The sequence below is a fragment of the Achroia grisella genome, unplaced genomic scaffold (genome assembly GCF_030625045.1).
Source record: "Achroia grisella isolate CSIRO2021 unplaced genomic scaffold, CSIRO_AGI_Agris_v1 utg906, whole genome shotgun sequence".
NCBI lineage: Eukaryota > Metazoa > Arthropoda > Insecta > Lepidoptera > Pyralidae > Achroia > Achroia grisella.
The window spans coordinates 233,542-251,326 of NW_026713064.1; the positions used below are offsets into that span (position 1 = coordinate 233,542).

The 17,785-nt window shown below is 30.1% G+C and overlaps 1 protein-coding gene across 6 annotated transcripts in view; it reads right to left on the minus strand.

The window, feature by feature from the left end:
- Window positions 1-17,785, minus strand: part of LOC131853868 (semaphorin-1A) — a 344,763-nt gene that overhangs the window by 22,740 nt on the left and 304,238 nt on the right. For all 6 annotated transcript variants that reach the window (XM_059204943.1, XM_059204940.1, XM_059204944.1 and 3 more), the window contains exon 3: window positions 8,373-8,481. In XM_059204943.1, the coding sequence (XP_059060926.1) occupies window positions 8,373-8,481 (109 nt within the window). The remainder of the gene's footprint in view (window positions 1-8,372; window positions 8,482-17,785) is intronic.

Here is a 17,785-nt window from a genome sequence, read left to right on the forward strand (position 1 = left end):
TAAAAAACTTTTTTACATATATGGCAATTCATAACATACAGTAATTAATAGATTTGATGGTTGAAATAAAATAATATCTCTGTTAAGATCATTAATAACGTAAGTCAGTTGTAGTAAATACGCAAACCGAAGCCAAAATTAATTGCCTTGTCTCTTTGTTAGTTTCCATACTATGGATAAAAAATGTATGTAAATATAAAGTCAACCTATTCAACATCTGTTCTCGACATTTTGAGTTACTCGAATGAATGATTTAGTCGGAAATATCAATGACAAATTGTTATTTGGTAAGGAGTGAGAGCTTTGTTAGTCATTAGGATTAGATGGTACATTGTGAGCAATGTATCTTCATTCTAGCATAAGTGTTGGTCGTGGTAATCAATGTGCTAAGTTTCTTATGAATTTACCAAGATGCGTTGATTGATCTGATTTCAAATTTATTTTATCGTCTTGCACTAGTGTCCCGTCAGTGTATTCCTAACGATATTCACTGACGGGATGCAGGCTAATACATTTATCATTCATTAACATTTTTTTATAGCCGTTTAAGTTTTTGTGACCTAGACTTATCATAAACTGTTTCAATTTTTGTTGCTTATTTTCAGAAAGGTGGTTTTATCGAGATGCAGAGCGCAAATTTTACGAAGTTAATGTATTAACTTCGTGTTTGCGCAGTGCAGCAGTCAGCGAACACAGTAAATGGTTTCGTACCGCAGCATATTGATAGGGTATTAAAATTTAGTAGATACCAATAGTGGACGAAAACATTATTTTTTATACTTATCAAGAATTGTTATGTACTTTTGGGGATATTCTTGTCAAGAGAAACTAGTAATTATAACAATACTAATTTTCTACATTATTTTTCGAGAGTTTATGCATTCCTTAAAAAAATATGGATTTAAATGTATAATCTTTATGTACACACACAGTAGTAAAAAAATTGAATATCTATTTCGATGAGTTTTATTCACACAAACAGATCTGAATATATTTGGTACCTACATGATGGCCTATACCTAATGTAAACACATAATATATTACACATATGTAGATATACCTTATATGATATTCGAAAAGTCACAGAAAAGTCGTGTAGATCCTAAATTGTATAAATTTATAAACATATAAATCTCTAAAACTTAGTATACTTGTGATACTAAGTTTTAGAGATTAACATGCATCTAGGTCTTCAAGTATTATCTGACGTTGCATACAGCGATTCAGTAGAGCATTATGACACAGTACATAATGGGATGTGTCGTATATATGTATGTACAAGCGTCATAAGATTGCATTAGCATTGCAACATGTACAGTATATGGCCGTTGTGTAAGTTTGCTTGCCTCTGGGATTCATGAAGACTGATGAAAGCTGCCGTTTACGTTTTAGGCACCTTCCTGACCTGGAAGTCTACTTTGTAATCTAATCTTATAATCTTTTTCAAACTAATTTATTTTAGAAGTGTTATTTTGAAACATAAATAAAATAAATCGATAAAAATGTCACTCGGTGCATTTTTTGACTACGAAATATAGAATTAATACGCTGTTCGTGTTTCATTTATAAATTTGAAAAGATCTATCGAATCGAAATTGTGCAATCCCATGTTATTGGATCTGAATTAATTTTTAGAGTTTACGGATTTCTTGGATAGTTCCGTTCATTTTTGTTTTTTATAAATAAATTGTTTTAAGTTAAGTTTTTTCTATCGCATATATGTATGCTTGTATACCGACACGAAAGCGTGCCAATCCGGTCAGGAAGGCGCCTTAGTGGCAGGAACTGAGAATGGAATGAAGTTTACGCAAACGTGAATCTTGAATCTAGACAAGACGGACACGTCCATTGGAAATGGACAGCCTGTGAAATTATCCATTCGAGGCTGAATGCTGATAGATCAGTGAAGGCGAGTCTTTATATTGTTAGTAAGGATTAAGACTCCGACTATAAACACATTAAACTTGCGAAATTGGATTTTGTTATTTTAACTTAGCCTTTCTAGAACTAAGTCATCAAACATGGCTTATAGGGTTATTTGTTCACAATTAAGTTAGTTAATTAATAAACACAGAGTACAGTATAAAATACAACATTTTATACTGTAAAATATATTCTGTGGTACAATAAAATAAAATAAATTAGATGCTATACTATACAATGTCTGAGCAATTACAACATTTTGATTATGATGAATTAAATATTTTTTTTAGTATTATAACTTTACAAGTGAATATGACTTCTTTATTCATTACTTTTTAGCTTTAGAAAGATGTAGGTTAGTTTTATTCCAGTTTGAAATCGACAGGCAATTAGGGATATTTTAAATATATTAATGATTTCTTCGATATATATACTCGTAGCGAACGAAAGGACAACTCACAGCAAAGGTGAATAGTAAAACAAGACTAAATTACATATGCAGAAAAATGGTAAAAATAAATCATCCATATAATCCGTACTGTATTTACATTGTTTAGATTATTTATTTTAATCTAGTATCAACACTGCGTGGTATAGTTAGTAAATTTCTACTTTATATATACATATATCAAAGGAGATTAGTACATCAGGACTCACTTTCTAGGATTAATCTTAACAATAACAGAACATTAAGTAGGGATAATAGAGATTATGACGTCTGCGGTGACCTGTCTCATCGTATGCCTCGATACAATACAAGTTGGGTTAGATTAGTGTAACTTGAAGTTATTGGTTTGTACAAATTAACTATTCGGTGTCGATCAAGTGACTAAAGTAATAGTATATAAGCTATTCTACTCTACGAGTATTTTAAGGTACAATAACCTGTATTAATATAGAAACAACTTTGTAGCCGATACTATGTTATTTATGGATATATTATTCTTTATTTATTATTTAATATTTACAAAATCAATGTAGTAGCTTATTCAACTGAATTCAAGTTTTATTTTCATCCACATTAGTATATTGTGATCTTGTCAATGTTAACAAATTATTAACACAATTTTAACAAAGTAATATAATAAATTTTAATTTGTGAGTACCGCTGTTTCTTACTCAATGACATTTAATGGCTGAACGAATTCGAAGAAATTTGATAAACACAAAAACTATTTCCTATATTAACGTATAGGATACTTTTTACTCAAATTAAGACAAGTAACGAAGTGGTATACGGCTAGTAATTTATAATTCAATAAAATTGACGGACGGATCCACAAGCTTTTAGCGGGATTCCTAAAATTGTTTATTTATTAAATATTTTTATACCTTTTTTATAATTTTATATTTAATAATTATAATTGTAAAAGATATATTTATTTATAGAATCTATTTCCTATTATGCAAGTAATATTTTTTTATCACTTTCCCCACCGTACATTTAGCTATTTTAGTTGAGAATAACTGGCAAGAAACTCAACTGGTACATTTTTTATAAAAAAACTAAACATGTATACATATTTGTGTAACATATTTAAATTAGAAAATTAAATCACCATAGTTAAAATGATTAATAACATTTTTATTATCGGAAACAACATTATGACTAACTCGTAAAGCGTAGTTATACAGGCGGTCTAGATAATATCAATGCTGTACGGATATACCGACTAGCTACGTATAAATATCGTACACTGTGAAACTTTCAGACTGCATGGTGGACTGGTCCAAAATACAGCTCGTTCAGTATTCTGAATGCGAACTCTCGAATTTCCAAAAGCATGTAGTTCCCACATCCAAGAACTTGCAGTTGGAAACTGTCGGTTTTATGTATAGGTAAAGGTACCTAACCTATCTATCCATTGAAGGAAACTCTACACCTGATGCTGATATTGAATTTCTACAATTTCATTACAGAATAACTTAACTACTTGTTCATTAATAACTATAAAAGTATGTAGATATTGAAATGCACTAAGTTTGTACTTACATATATATTTAGCCTATGTAAGATTAAAGGAAAATCAATGATGATGTGTTTGTACGAAGTCATCAGCGCGTATGTTATTTTGTAAGTTGTGAATTCCAATTTCAAAGGTAAGGTGATATAATAGTGAAATGACAGGTTACTGTTCTCCTATTCTAATTATTGTAAATAAAACATAATGTTACGTAATAAACAGATTATTTCCTAATAAAGAAAAATTTAATTATATTTTATTTTAATATAAGACTTACTGTTATAATTTTTTTACGTATATTAATATTTTTATCCACACGTTTTACTTACATAATTTTATTACGGCGGTGATTTAATTTCATTTACATGTATAAGGTTTTGTCACAAACAACAAAGAACAGCCCGGAACCAGTTTAAGCCGGTTTAAACTGAACAAATCTGTTTAGGAACGGGGCGCAGTCCTGGCACGTCTACGGCTGCTTAGGGTACGGTAAATTGCATGTACTATACCCGCATTATATGGTATTATTTCAATTTTTCTTTTTTACGTTTAATTTGTATATGTAAAACATATTTTGACTTAGGAAAAAATAACTTATAAATTAAATTCCTTCTTATTAATATTATAAACGCGGAAGTTTTGGTGTTTGGATAGATGGATGGATGTTTGTTACTCTTTCAAGCAAAAACTACTGAATGGATTTTAATGAAACATTAAAATAATATAGCTCGTACATCAGAATAACACATACGCTGTACATTTTGGGTGAAGCCGCGGGCACACCTAGATGAAAATATTGCAGAGTAACACAATACAAACTGCAAACTTCATTCTAGTAAAATAGATGTTTCAAAACTGACTATTGCTGTAACTATTTTAAACAATATCGATATTTTGAGATTCTTCTATATATACTTAATACATTTAAAATAAATATATCAGATACATGTCCTAAAATAATTGAGTTGTAGAGTAAGCATATAATGTAATTTTTGGTCTGATCTGTCATCGGATGTATAAGTTCTAGCATAGTTCTAGACAATTCTTATACCTTAGTTAGCGTTAATAATTATTGTGTTTACAAGTTTTTAGGCGTTTAATATTAAAACAGATAGGTCTTATGACTGCCGGGTAATATAACAATTTAATAAAACTAAATATAGTTACTTTTGGTATTTATGTTTTTTTTAGTGACAAATGTTTATAGGATGGATTTTTGTTACTTTTTCATTAAAAACTCTCTAATAAATTCATATGAAATTTAGTACACAGGTGTAGAGAATATCCTGGATTAGCACAAGAGATTTTTTTAACATGTATAGTGGTTGATATAAACTGATATATAATATTATCTATATCTACATAAGCAATGCCGCGTTATACAATATATAGAATATATATCCATCTCAACATCTTTTTAATAGAAATAAGAAATAGAAATAGAAATAGAAATAATCTTTATTGATATAAACTGATATATAATATTATTTATATCTACTCATTCGGAATGCAGATTCATCACAAGTTATGAGCAATCTTTTTAATAGAATATATATAAATAATTACTCAACAAGTAAGAAAATATATCTTTATTGTAATATAAAATATATTACAATAAAGATGTAACTAATAATAACGCATGATCATTAAAAAGGTGGAGAGGTAATTTCACTTAACAACGTATTTAATTATGCGTCAACAAGAAATATAACGGTGCTCGTAAAACAAAGGTGTTCAGCGGAATAGTGCCGTATTTACGGCTCACTTTTAATGGATTCACTACACTTTACAGCAACACTAAATTTATTTCATATCTCTACTTAGATAATGTAAATAATTCAGTGCATTATATTATACTAGTTACCTACGAATAAATGTTATCTATACATAAATAATAATAAAATTAAACTTATCAGTGTTTGTACGAGGATGATATATAAGAAAACTATTACGGGAATAGTTTATGAATGCAGAATCCAAAATAATGATTGTTAGAATTTTTGTCTGTGTCTATGCAGCTTAATCTCAAAAACGATTTGACCGATTTGGTTCTTATTTTCACTCATGTATTTTGGATAAAGCTTCATTTAAAATTTAATGCTTATTTCATTCCTATCGGTCTATACATAAGAAATACGAAGATATACGAAGTTGCAGTCGTAGACTAGATAATGCTGCGAATTCGTATATCTATAACTAAAAACAAATAAATGTTTTATTTGTTTTTAGTTATAGATATACGAATCTAGGTACCTTTTATGCGTCTGTTCGAAATTTTTGTTACTTCTGACAGCAATAATATCTTAATTATATTTTGCAATTCATTACATAATATGTAAAACAACAAAAAATATATTTATCAAATAAAGGGAAATCAATGATTTATGAGCTACATTATGATGTCCCTTACATTAATGAGTTTCCGATATTTTGACTCTATTATAGGTTATAGTATTAATGTTTGACTTTTGTGTGATTAAAAAAACATATTAGAACCCAAAGAATCTGTATAGCTGTTTTTTTTTCGTTTTATACTAGTATTTTCTATAATTGTTTTGTAGAATACAAAGTAAGTATTTATAAATTATCATTGTATAATATTAATTACTTGTATACTTGTATGCTTGTCGCTCGTACAATTATATAACGCGTATAGTATTAATTACAACTAGACTACTTTTACAGTGAAGAATAAACATGTCATCCAATTAATATCAATTGTAACGAAGAATGTTTTCTATTTTTATTTGAACGTTCCTAAGGTTTCCTGGTAATTGTTGATCGTATAGGATAACCGTACTAAGTAATAAATAATGTTATTTATTTACTAGATATTGATAATCGTTTTATATGGGTTTTATTATTGAATAGATATATTTGAATTCTTGTACACGCATGTGGGTGGTTTTGATAGTTTTTTTATGACCGTTGGACGGTGGACTAATATGGGTGGTCACCTGTACAGAAGAAGGTAATTTTTACGAACAAAGTGAAAGTCTATAGGGAATTAATGAGCGCTGCAGAAATAAGCTTAGTAAATTTACGTTTACTACAATATTAACAGTTGATAAATGATTCTAATAAAAGATTTTTCGACGGGTTCTCTTGATCTAGCGGTTTAGGACACTGCCTTACTTCCGACTGTCGAGAGTTCGCTTCCTCACATGTTACAAATATTTGTATTCATAAGTATGATTGTTTGTATAGGTCGGGTTATTGTTTACGTATATCATGTATGTATTTATAGAAAAGTATACTTAAGTATATAGATCAGTCGTTTAGTACCTATAATACAGGTTTTTGAGAACGGGACTAAATTATGTTGTGTGAATTATCCAAGGTTATTATTATTATTATTATTATTATGGTACTTATTTATTTAATTTTGAGTATTTAACATCATCATCACTGTCATCAGCCGACCCTATCCAGGTTAGCGCATCTGATGCACACCCAATTCTGTTCATCTATTAAATAAATGTCAATGACTGCCAAATCCAGTCATGAGAATATTTACTAAATTTTTAAGTTTATAGTTAAACCCTCTCGTAAATGTAATATTTACAAAAGATCGCCTGTCTATTGCACAGACAGACACAGTAGCAGTAATAGCATTCTCAAAATGCTATGCAGTAAATTGGACTTAAATTAGAACTGGGGGCACTTACATAATGAAATATGTAATTGTAGGTATTCCAATATAGACTAAGTGCATTGTTACTAACAAATATGGAACGCAGTAATCTGAATAAATAAAATTATTATTATTATTAACTTTACATAGACTTGGCTATTAACATTACACATATGAGTACCTTTCTAATATGGACATTTTGATATTTTAATTGGAAATAATAGAATTAAATTAATTTCAGTGCAAATTGTTCATTATTCCGAACTAAAAGATTTCTGTAGCTGCGAGCGCAGGTATATCCAATATGGAGCAGGCTAACTTCTGCTCGATTGACGTTTTAATTTGCCGGTATTCGGTAGAGAGACGTTTAGCAGAACACAGCCTCATTTCATACGCGACCGGCTCGTTCTAAATTCAATTATACGCCGCAAGATGGCGTCAGGTATGTAACAATTATATTGCACTCCGGGCGCACTACTAGGTGCTTTATTTAATATCTACAGAAATATTACTTTTTAATTGGATTTTAATCAGTAAAAGCAATCACGGAAAGGAATTTCCAGGAATTAAACTAGAAACAGAGAAAACTTCGAACAATATGAAAAGAATTGGCGAATGCTGTTGAAGAATTAAATTTATAATTGCGTACATTCTTGATGACGTTAGTGCATGATTCATATAAACTGAACTGCCATTTAATATCGAATGAAGCAACTGTATCGTTATAGTATCTCCATATATTTACATAGAAATCCGTTTGAATGAACATAACAATTTTATATGCAGGTTAACAATAATTTAGCTCCGAAATTTGATAATTAGTTTTAATAAGTTTTCTGTTCGTTGCTTACCTCATCTTTGCCTTTGACGACGCACATTTTGCCGTCATTCTCCGGCGAGTACCAAACTAGTCGGCGCTGTTCCGTTAAGTCTGTTAAACTGAGATTGTACACCACATTTCTGTAACAAAAATGTAATAATACATTAGCAGATAGAATATGGCAAAATATTAATTTTATATCAACTAATTAGTTTTCTTATAATAAAAAATATTAATAAAAATCAGTGACGACAACAAAGACAGTTCACAATAAAGAAATATTTCAATATGTCCAATAATGAGTTATTTCAATTCAAATGAGAAAGCTGGACGATACGAAAAAATGTTGGTATTAAAACATCCATAGGTGAAAAATCCTCAGAATTTTTTAAGGATTTGGAATAATTAAAAATACCTGTCTGGCTTATGATAATACATATTATATGCACAGGTTGTGAAGTAAAGAGATTATTTAAATTTTGTTCCTTTTACTTTACACTTTTAATAGGTAGTTAGAATATATGAAATCTCTAATCTAATACAAATTCAAAAAGAGGAAGATTAACTAATATATAGTTTTCTTCCTAATTCAGGAACAAGGGCATAATCACTAATGTATAAGAAATAAACAGTATTAATATATAAATATATTTTTTTTTAAATCAAACCGACAAATTTAAAGTTGTAATAAGTCGTCACCGCATAATCTAAACTGTTACTGGACGTGATACGGGCCACTTAACAACAACTTTTAGGCCTATTTCCAACTTTAACTTTCAGGTGGTAGAGTCTATTTTATTTCAGTGATATTCATGAGCTACCTCATAGTTGTTAGCTGAATGTTTGTTCGTGGTTTTAATCGTTCTTGGAGTTGGGCATTTCAGATAAACTTTGTTAGAATGAGCGTCCACGTAGGTTTCACCGCAACACGTTTGTCGTGTGACTTTTGCATCTAATTGTTGTAATAGTGCATATATAATTGGTTCATTTAAACATATGTAGTAAGTCATTTCTTTCCAGTAAGAATGTATGCAGTAAAAATATAATGCTATGTAGCTATTAAAACCATTATGTAAACCAAACGTGTTAATTTGTAAAACCTAATAAAAATTAGGTTTAACACATAAATTATCGTTTAGTTCTTGATCAAATTTATATGGGACAAAACGACGAGCGCGAACTTTCAAAATTTTAGAAATTGATTTAATATATATTAAAATATATAATATAACATATATAAAATACAGTAGAATTGCGAACACGACAACATTATTTGGGTCTTGGTTTTATATCACAGTGACAGTACACAGTCACAGTAGTTTGTTACATTAACTACCAGGCCATAAATGTTAGTAGGTACAGTTTACACACTACATTTTGCGATATCTGTGGTGTTATTTATGTGTATAAACGACAGCTACCACCATTTTATATCGGACAGACGGTTCCTACACGTATTATTTCTAGTAGGTTACAAATTAAACATTCTACGTTATAATCACATCTAACAATTTTTTAATAGTTTGTTATAAATAAAGAAAATTAAGTATAATATCGTTTTATTAGAATAAAATGGGATAAGACAACTCACAATACTCAAGGGCATACCTGCGCAACGTAACTGCGAAAGTCCCCTCAACCCTTAATTAAGATATTTGGCACGAAAATTTCATAAAGAAATTATGACGTAAACTTTCTCAATTATAACGCAACGAATAGCCGGTGTGACTTACATAATGTTTTTGAGATTTAACAGACAAACTTTAGCCCGACTCCGTTGGCGGAAATTTAATTTGAATTGATATTACAATAGAGATGTTAAATTGCAATTTCTTACAAGTTTTCATAGCTGCTTAGTGTCTCGTCTAGTGCCATGAAAAAATTACCATACCAGTCCATATATCTATTATGTTTTGACTAATCTTTTAAATTTATACGTTTCCGAGATAAGAAGGAGATTATTTATTAACACTCATTTTTTGGTTTAGGTGTGGCAATATACTATTATGTGTTTACACTAAGCGATAAATGTAACTTAGTACCTAATGAGCATATGTTAATTGTTCTTGTTAAAAAGTCATCCCATAAAATAGAGAATTGCCTCTGTTGTAATTTGGGGTATATAGTATTTTTTTTATTTTACGCAATAAAATTTATATTTATTGTAAAGTATCTACTGTATGGGTTCTCGAACAGAAGTAGATTTTACCTAGAACTCTCAAGTACTTAATTATTTATTTGTGATCACTATTTACTTAAGTATTGTGATTATTTATTTATTATTTAAGTTGCGGTGCTTACATGAACGTCTTAGAAATTTGCTATCTATCCCCCAGCCACTTGCTGGCGCCCGATTGAGCAGAAATTTGGCACAAAATACAATGTTATCTTACCGTTAACCTAGTCTAATGATGGCGACGGAAGGAGATAAGAACTGTGGAATAAAACAATGAAATCCCTTCCAGTTTGTGCTCATTTGATTTGCGTTGCGATAATTACTGAAAGGTATTATTTAGGTCTGATCATGAAGTAATAAAAACCAAATAATATATAAGCATGTTTTTAAAAAATGTAAATATTTGAACAAGATAATAAAAAATAATTCTAATTATTCATGCAATTCATAAATTTCTATAAACTGCACCATAATTCTTTAAGCTTCGCAAAATTAAATTCTTGAGTGCCATTATTCCTTAAATAAAGTAGGTGCCTATTCAAGTTCGACGTCCTGCATGCGAATAATGCATTTCTCCTGTCTCCCGGGGTTCTCTGTAATTTGGCAAGGTTACGAGGGGAGCCAATTTGTGGGAATCGGGTGTCGTGTATATTATATGTTAACCGTTTTTTGTTGGGCAACGAAGTGGTATGATGCAATCAAAACCAATGACAATGTCCAATGGGAATAGACATTTAATTTGTATCAGTATTTTTATTCTTTTATTTGGTTATCTTCTTCGAGTTTATTTAGTCTAGCTTCCTTCTCCAACTTACTTCAAAAAGGAGATTCTGAACTGTAAGTAATTATTTTGTCTATATGGACCAGTATTCACCCGACATTTTCGCTAAGTCCGTAAATCTTCGTTAAGCTTAGGTATAAGTTGGGCATATCTTTAATACGTTTACACTGACGAGCGAGAGCCCTTGACAACCCAACTATTATTTTTAGTTAGAAATATCATTTTCTTGCAGTAATTATGGCAATATCATTCTTTTGAGACATTATATCAAAGAAATGGAATTACTTAAACTAATAATAATGATATCTCAGGATAATTCACAAAGCTTCTTCACAAAAATTGGTGGTGGCGAAAATGGTAGCGAGTCTAAAGCTAAGCAAAGTTTGTGTTTGGTGTACTAGACAATTGATATAAATATGTAGATATGTTTTTTTATAAATAAATTTGTAATACAGAAAAAACCCAGATAGATACGAACAATTATATTCATCAATATAAATATTCGTACGAGGAACAGAACGCAACAATTAGTAGCAAGGCGGAAAAATGCTATACGATCGAGCCCGTCACTAAACTTAAACGTCTTGGATAGTAGGTACTACATGGTGGACAAAAGTTTGCTCCTATTTCTTATTTTAGTAGTAATATATAAATATGGTACACTCGCGTAATATTTGCATTTTTTATGTTTCCTTTATAACATAGGTATACATAATATTATTACGAATTAGGTATTATTTATTATCCATTATTTTTAAAACCAGAAATAATTTTACTTTATTAAAGCACATATTCTATAAATAATATATATACATATTTATAACATAGATTCGGCGCAGGAAATCGTTGGCCCAAGGAACAACACAAAGCTAGTATCCTTTGTCAATTACGCGCTCCAATGGTTCCCGCCAAAAGGCGGCGGCCATCTTGCTGTGTACGACGGATCGTCAGCGCCATCTATTGTTCGGAGATCCGCTCATGTTTTTGTTGTGTACTCTTGACCGATTTGGGTCGTCAGCCGCTGTCTGATTGATGGTCCAAAGTTACAATTATTTCCATGTCTTCGTAGTGATTATTTATATTTTTTGTTGTACTGAAATAGATTTTCTTTTATGACCCTTCTCTAGACAAATAATTGAAGTTGTGTAATGGTGATTTATTTATATTTGTAGTAACAATGAACTTAATGGAATAAAAGTGTCACAGCTGTCAATCAAGACGACATTTGTCAATAAATGCATGACCACATGCCTGATGACCGAATGGAAAATTAAAAATTAAACAGATTATTATTATGGTTTAATGCATATTGTTTTAAATTAATGCGTTAGTTAATAAGTCATTATAATTAACTAAACGTGATGAATCAAACATGCATAATGTTAGCGTGTATCTATATTAGAGATTAAATTTATAATTTATTTTGTGCATATTTAGGGCCATTATCGACGAGTGATAAATTTTACTGGATTATACTTATTACCGTATAATAATATCATAATTGAAGGGGATTAAACAAAATATGCACTATGATGTGTATAGGTACTACTTATTTTTTAGCATAATTATAGTAGAATTGGACTATCTTCGTCTTCTACATGTTTATTTATTTGTATGAAAAATATCGGTGTAGCAATATTTTGTTTATAAATATGTGTAACCTTGTACAAGGCAAGGCAATCCAATTGTGCGTTTAGTTATTTAAGCTTGTTTTGTTTGTATCCGAATAAACACAATTTCTAGAGAAGTAAAAATAAATAATTCAGTCCTTAAGAGGGAGACATGCGAATCTATTTTTCGTAGTCTGTATCGGAATTTCCGTAGATATGTGAGCCTTAAGACGTCGAGGGATTACTAGGGGTCCATAAAATGTCTCTTAACAAGGTGCAGTAAAACAGGAAAAGAAAATAGTAGGGAGACAATGGCATTGTCGTCTAAGAATAAATTATAGATAGTGTAGCAGAATGACTTTATCTCTGTAGAAAAAAACATCGCCTCCCCAATATTTTGTCGGTAATCATTGCAAAACAAGAGATAGGTCGTTAGATATGTATCACGACTAAATTGGTTGCGGTTCTTGCATTGCATGAAGTACAAATTAGGAAACAATGTTATAGGGAAGCAGAGGGTATACCTAATAAGTTATTGTGAGTAGTAGTAGCCATTTGCGACTAGTTTATGCGGCAGGGTTTATTAAAGCGTAAGTAATTGCAAGCACTAAAGAGATGTTGAATATATTGTTGGATTATAAAAAACAGGAGTACAAAATGATATAGTACCCAGCAAAAAAAATACATTCGAATCGAATACATAATACACATATGCGTGTTCTAGTAAAGTGTGCATTTTAATAAAGAAGTCTGTTGCAAATAACATCTCTGTGATACAATTTAAAATTTAAAACTTGCACTACATTACCTTCGTATGAAATGAACAACGTCCATACTTGATTGGGTTTTTAATCGACGCTTTGTTGAAATATTCACATTTTGGAACGGAACGATGAATTCAGCTATCGACAGATGCAATTTGTTTGCATGCACTCGACACTGTTCCGATATTGGAAAACTTTACGAGTTCCGCTTAGAACAATATCAATAGGACATTGGGGCACGTGCTTTGTGCATTGACATGTTATAGATGCCATATTGGTTCCGTCACCACATGTCTTCGTAATATTGCATATTAGAAAGAACTATTACATTATATTATATATTGTAGTATACGTATCCGAAGACCATTTGAATGTATTCTTGAAATCGAATAACATGTGAGGCAACTAGTGAGGCACTAGAACTTGCTCAAATGAGAATTTAATGTTTGCAACATTTACAGAAACCACACACACACATGAGTGATAACAAAAGTAATGATAAAAAAAGTACTTCCTTCTAGTTTGTTATTTAGGAAAAATTGTTTGATTCTTGATCAGATATGAGTTACAGGTTAACTTGTATATACACAATTTGAATAAATTTTATAATAAGTTGCCCTCGTTCGGAAAATTTAAATATTAGATTGAAAATTTTAACTCCGACAGTAATTCGTTATTTTCGACTGTAGTCTTTTGACACCCTTATAAATTGCAAAACTCTTTAAATAGACCCATATAATGGCTAATGCAAAAGTAAACAACTCGTATGCTCCAGATAGTGTGGATTTCTTTTACTTGTCACAATTTCCACCTTTTAGTGTCGTAATTGGAAATACGCTAAGCTCGGATTGTTGAAGTGTACCAGTTAGAGTCTAGTTCAAGATATATATTATATATTCTTGTTGTAATAAATAATTAAATACAAGTTGTAGCTTGACTGCGTTGGTGGGAAAATCACGGTACTTATACATATATAACAGCGTTTTGGACAAATAAATTATACAGTGAGTTTTAAATTACGGCAATATTGTTGATTATTCTGAAATATTTAACTACATCATACATGTGACAAGAAGTTTACCTTAATACTCATTATCTTAAGGAAGAAAATAATTAGAACTTAACAAATATTGCCTACCATAAATCATAATCGATTATTTTAAAATTCACTTGATTTAGGTTTCAAACAGACAGCAAAGATTTTAGTTTCCAACTTTAGTTTTCCAATTATTATATTTATATTACCTATATGAATTGTGGTGAAAGGATATATGTAGATATGGTAAAGAATTATTAGTAAGTTGTTTCAATACTCATAACTTTTCACCTGAAATGCGAATATGACATCAGTTCTTTCCGATTGCAATAAAGTTAAATCCACTGCTGCCGTTCGGTGTTTGTCATCAGCATTTGACTGTCAAATGGCACTCTCTTCAAGGTGATATAGGTAAGTCGGAATGCCATCGCCGTTTTCGTTTTTCATGTGGCCTCGCGTCAATATTGGAAAACTTTGCCGCGACTGTCTTCAAGTTGAGAAATTGCGATTCACATGTTATAAGATTTATTGCAACTGTTTCTCAACAACGTTCATCGTTTGTTTCACCGGTGCAATGACGTTTCGTACGCCAAACACACCCATGGTGTGACGGTGTAATTTAACTTGTACTGATTAATAGTTTTTGGCGTTTGCCTAACGTAACACAAAGTTTACTGTACTTACGTTATGTAACGTTTATTTACGAGTTGAGAATAATACTATTCATATTATTAATTTGAAAATTCTATGTTTGTTATTCAATCACATTGTTTAAACGGATGGGCGGATTTGAATTAAATGTGATACATAGATAGATTACGGTACAATATAGTTTTAATATCATTGTTACATTAAATATTGTTCTTAGATTATGCTCTATGTGAATTTCTAAGCACGTCTTTAGAGATGACTAATATCTAAAATTCAACAATAGCAGAATTAATAGGAAGAATATTATGAATTAATTTTACAAACGAAGTAGTATGAATTCGAAGAAATATTATAAATAAGAAACGAAAAAAGTAATTGAATAATAACCTAGTTTACATAATTTTAGATAAATCTTTAAGTATATTTAACTAAGTACTACTAATGGAATTGTACCTTTTGAAATGGTATAATTGTATGGCAGCATTAAAAGTCCATGTAAAAAAGTTTTGATTGAAATGAAAAAAATAGAATAATTAAATACTGTATTTTAATTTATTTAAATGGAAGTCTAAAGTAAGAGATTGCTAAATTAGTAAGACAATAGTGGTGGAAAAGAAATTGAGGTCAGTTTTGCTTGAGCACATAATATCTATTACATATTCCTTGATGGTGGCCAGTGCTGACTGACCTATGAGTGCTATACATTTCCCTTGATCTTGTCTCAAAAGTGGAGCTCTCGTGGAAGTGGGTGGTCGCCCTCCATACAGAATACAAATTCTTAACATTTTAATTAAAAGCGTTCAGAATGCCGACCGCGCTGGGTCTTTATTGTTGTCTCATTCTGACGTTGCCGTGATTTATGGTGCGCAAATAGGAAGGGTTGCTGGCGCCTTTACAGTGGGAATTCATGAAATTAAACCTGTCATTTTTGTGGCAAAATAAATGAGAAGTGTTTGTGATTCTATTGCCAAAAAAATGGAACGGAACAAAAAGCATTCTTAGATCACATTATTTTTTATCACATCAGGAAAAGGTATTGATAGCTTCTCATAGCACTACCAGTATACATAATTTTTCAAGGATCTATTTATTTCATTTCAATTTCTTTTATTTATTTTAATACGTAACGTACGTAATAGTAAAGTAATAGTATATACATATTAAAATAGTCAGATGAAAAAAAAATTGCTTTGATATCCATTCGATCACGGAAGCACGTTATCAGTATAGAAGCTGAATATTTCAGTACCCGAATGAAAATTAAATGGAAATAGATGTACAATGATATTCTTGATATGGTCGATTGAAACTGCAATTTAATAATAAAAAAAAATGTTATGATAAGAAAGGTTTCTCTACCCATAACGCGATATAAGAAGCGATAAAATTATAAGAAAACTCATGCTCTTCCTTTTTCAGTTTTGTGTATTCAATATTAGTTTAATTCCATTTCATGATCATGCAAATATAAGATATATTTATATATAACACGAGGGGGGACACATAAAAATTACAAACAAATTTAGCTACCGAAATACTGCCTCGTTTTACAAGAAAACAGGCAATTTCTTGTAAAAAGAGGTTTGCTATCTAGATAATATCTTATTCTGTAATATTAAATGACTATTAACTGAGTAATAATTACAGTGTTGCTACGAATAAAGATTATATGGTAGGCAATGTAATAAAATATAATGAAAAAATACAAACATATTTAGCTACCGAAATATTGCATTTCTATACAAGAAAACTGGCAACTCTAGAGTTGGGATATTAGAAATTACATTATATTGTTGTCTGGCTAATATATTAATCTATTTAATATTGAATGACTATATATTTACTAAGTAATAATTATAGTGTAGCTACGAATAACGATCATATGGTTGGGGATTTACTAAAATATATAACGTGAATGTAACCAGTACTGTATCTAGTGCTCAATAAAAAGGTCGTTTAGTGAAAATAGGTACAGCATTACACGCCCTCCCTACGAACAGGCGTGTAATAAAATGTGAATAAAATATGTACAGCTGAAGAATAAAGTAAGTAAGTAGTAAAAATTTAAACGAGATCTTATTAAGTTTATATATTTCTTTCCACAAACTCGCTATAAACTATATTTGTAATATTATTTATATTCTACATTACTTCCTACCTACCTAACCTACTCACCTGCAATTTTCCCTTCTCTTGGGGTTTATTTTTGTCTGGATTGGTAAAATTATTTATCTATATTATACACGTAAATATTATTTTTAAAGAGCTAATTCTTTTTATGTCATATATTAAGGATAGATTCACTAAATACAATGATTACAGATCAACTTGAGTTATAGTTAAATTTTACTGTATAAAATATATTTGATTAAATTTTAACAAAAAAAATATATTAAATGTATATTTTTTGTTAATAAGTTAACAAA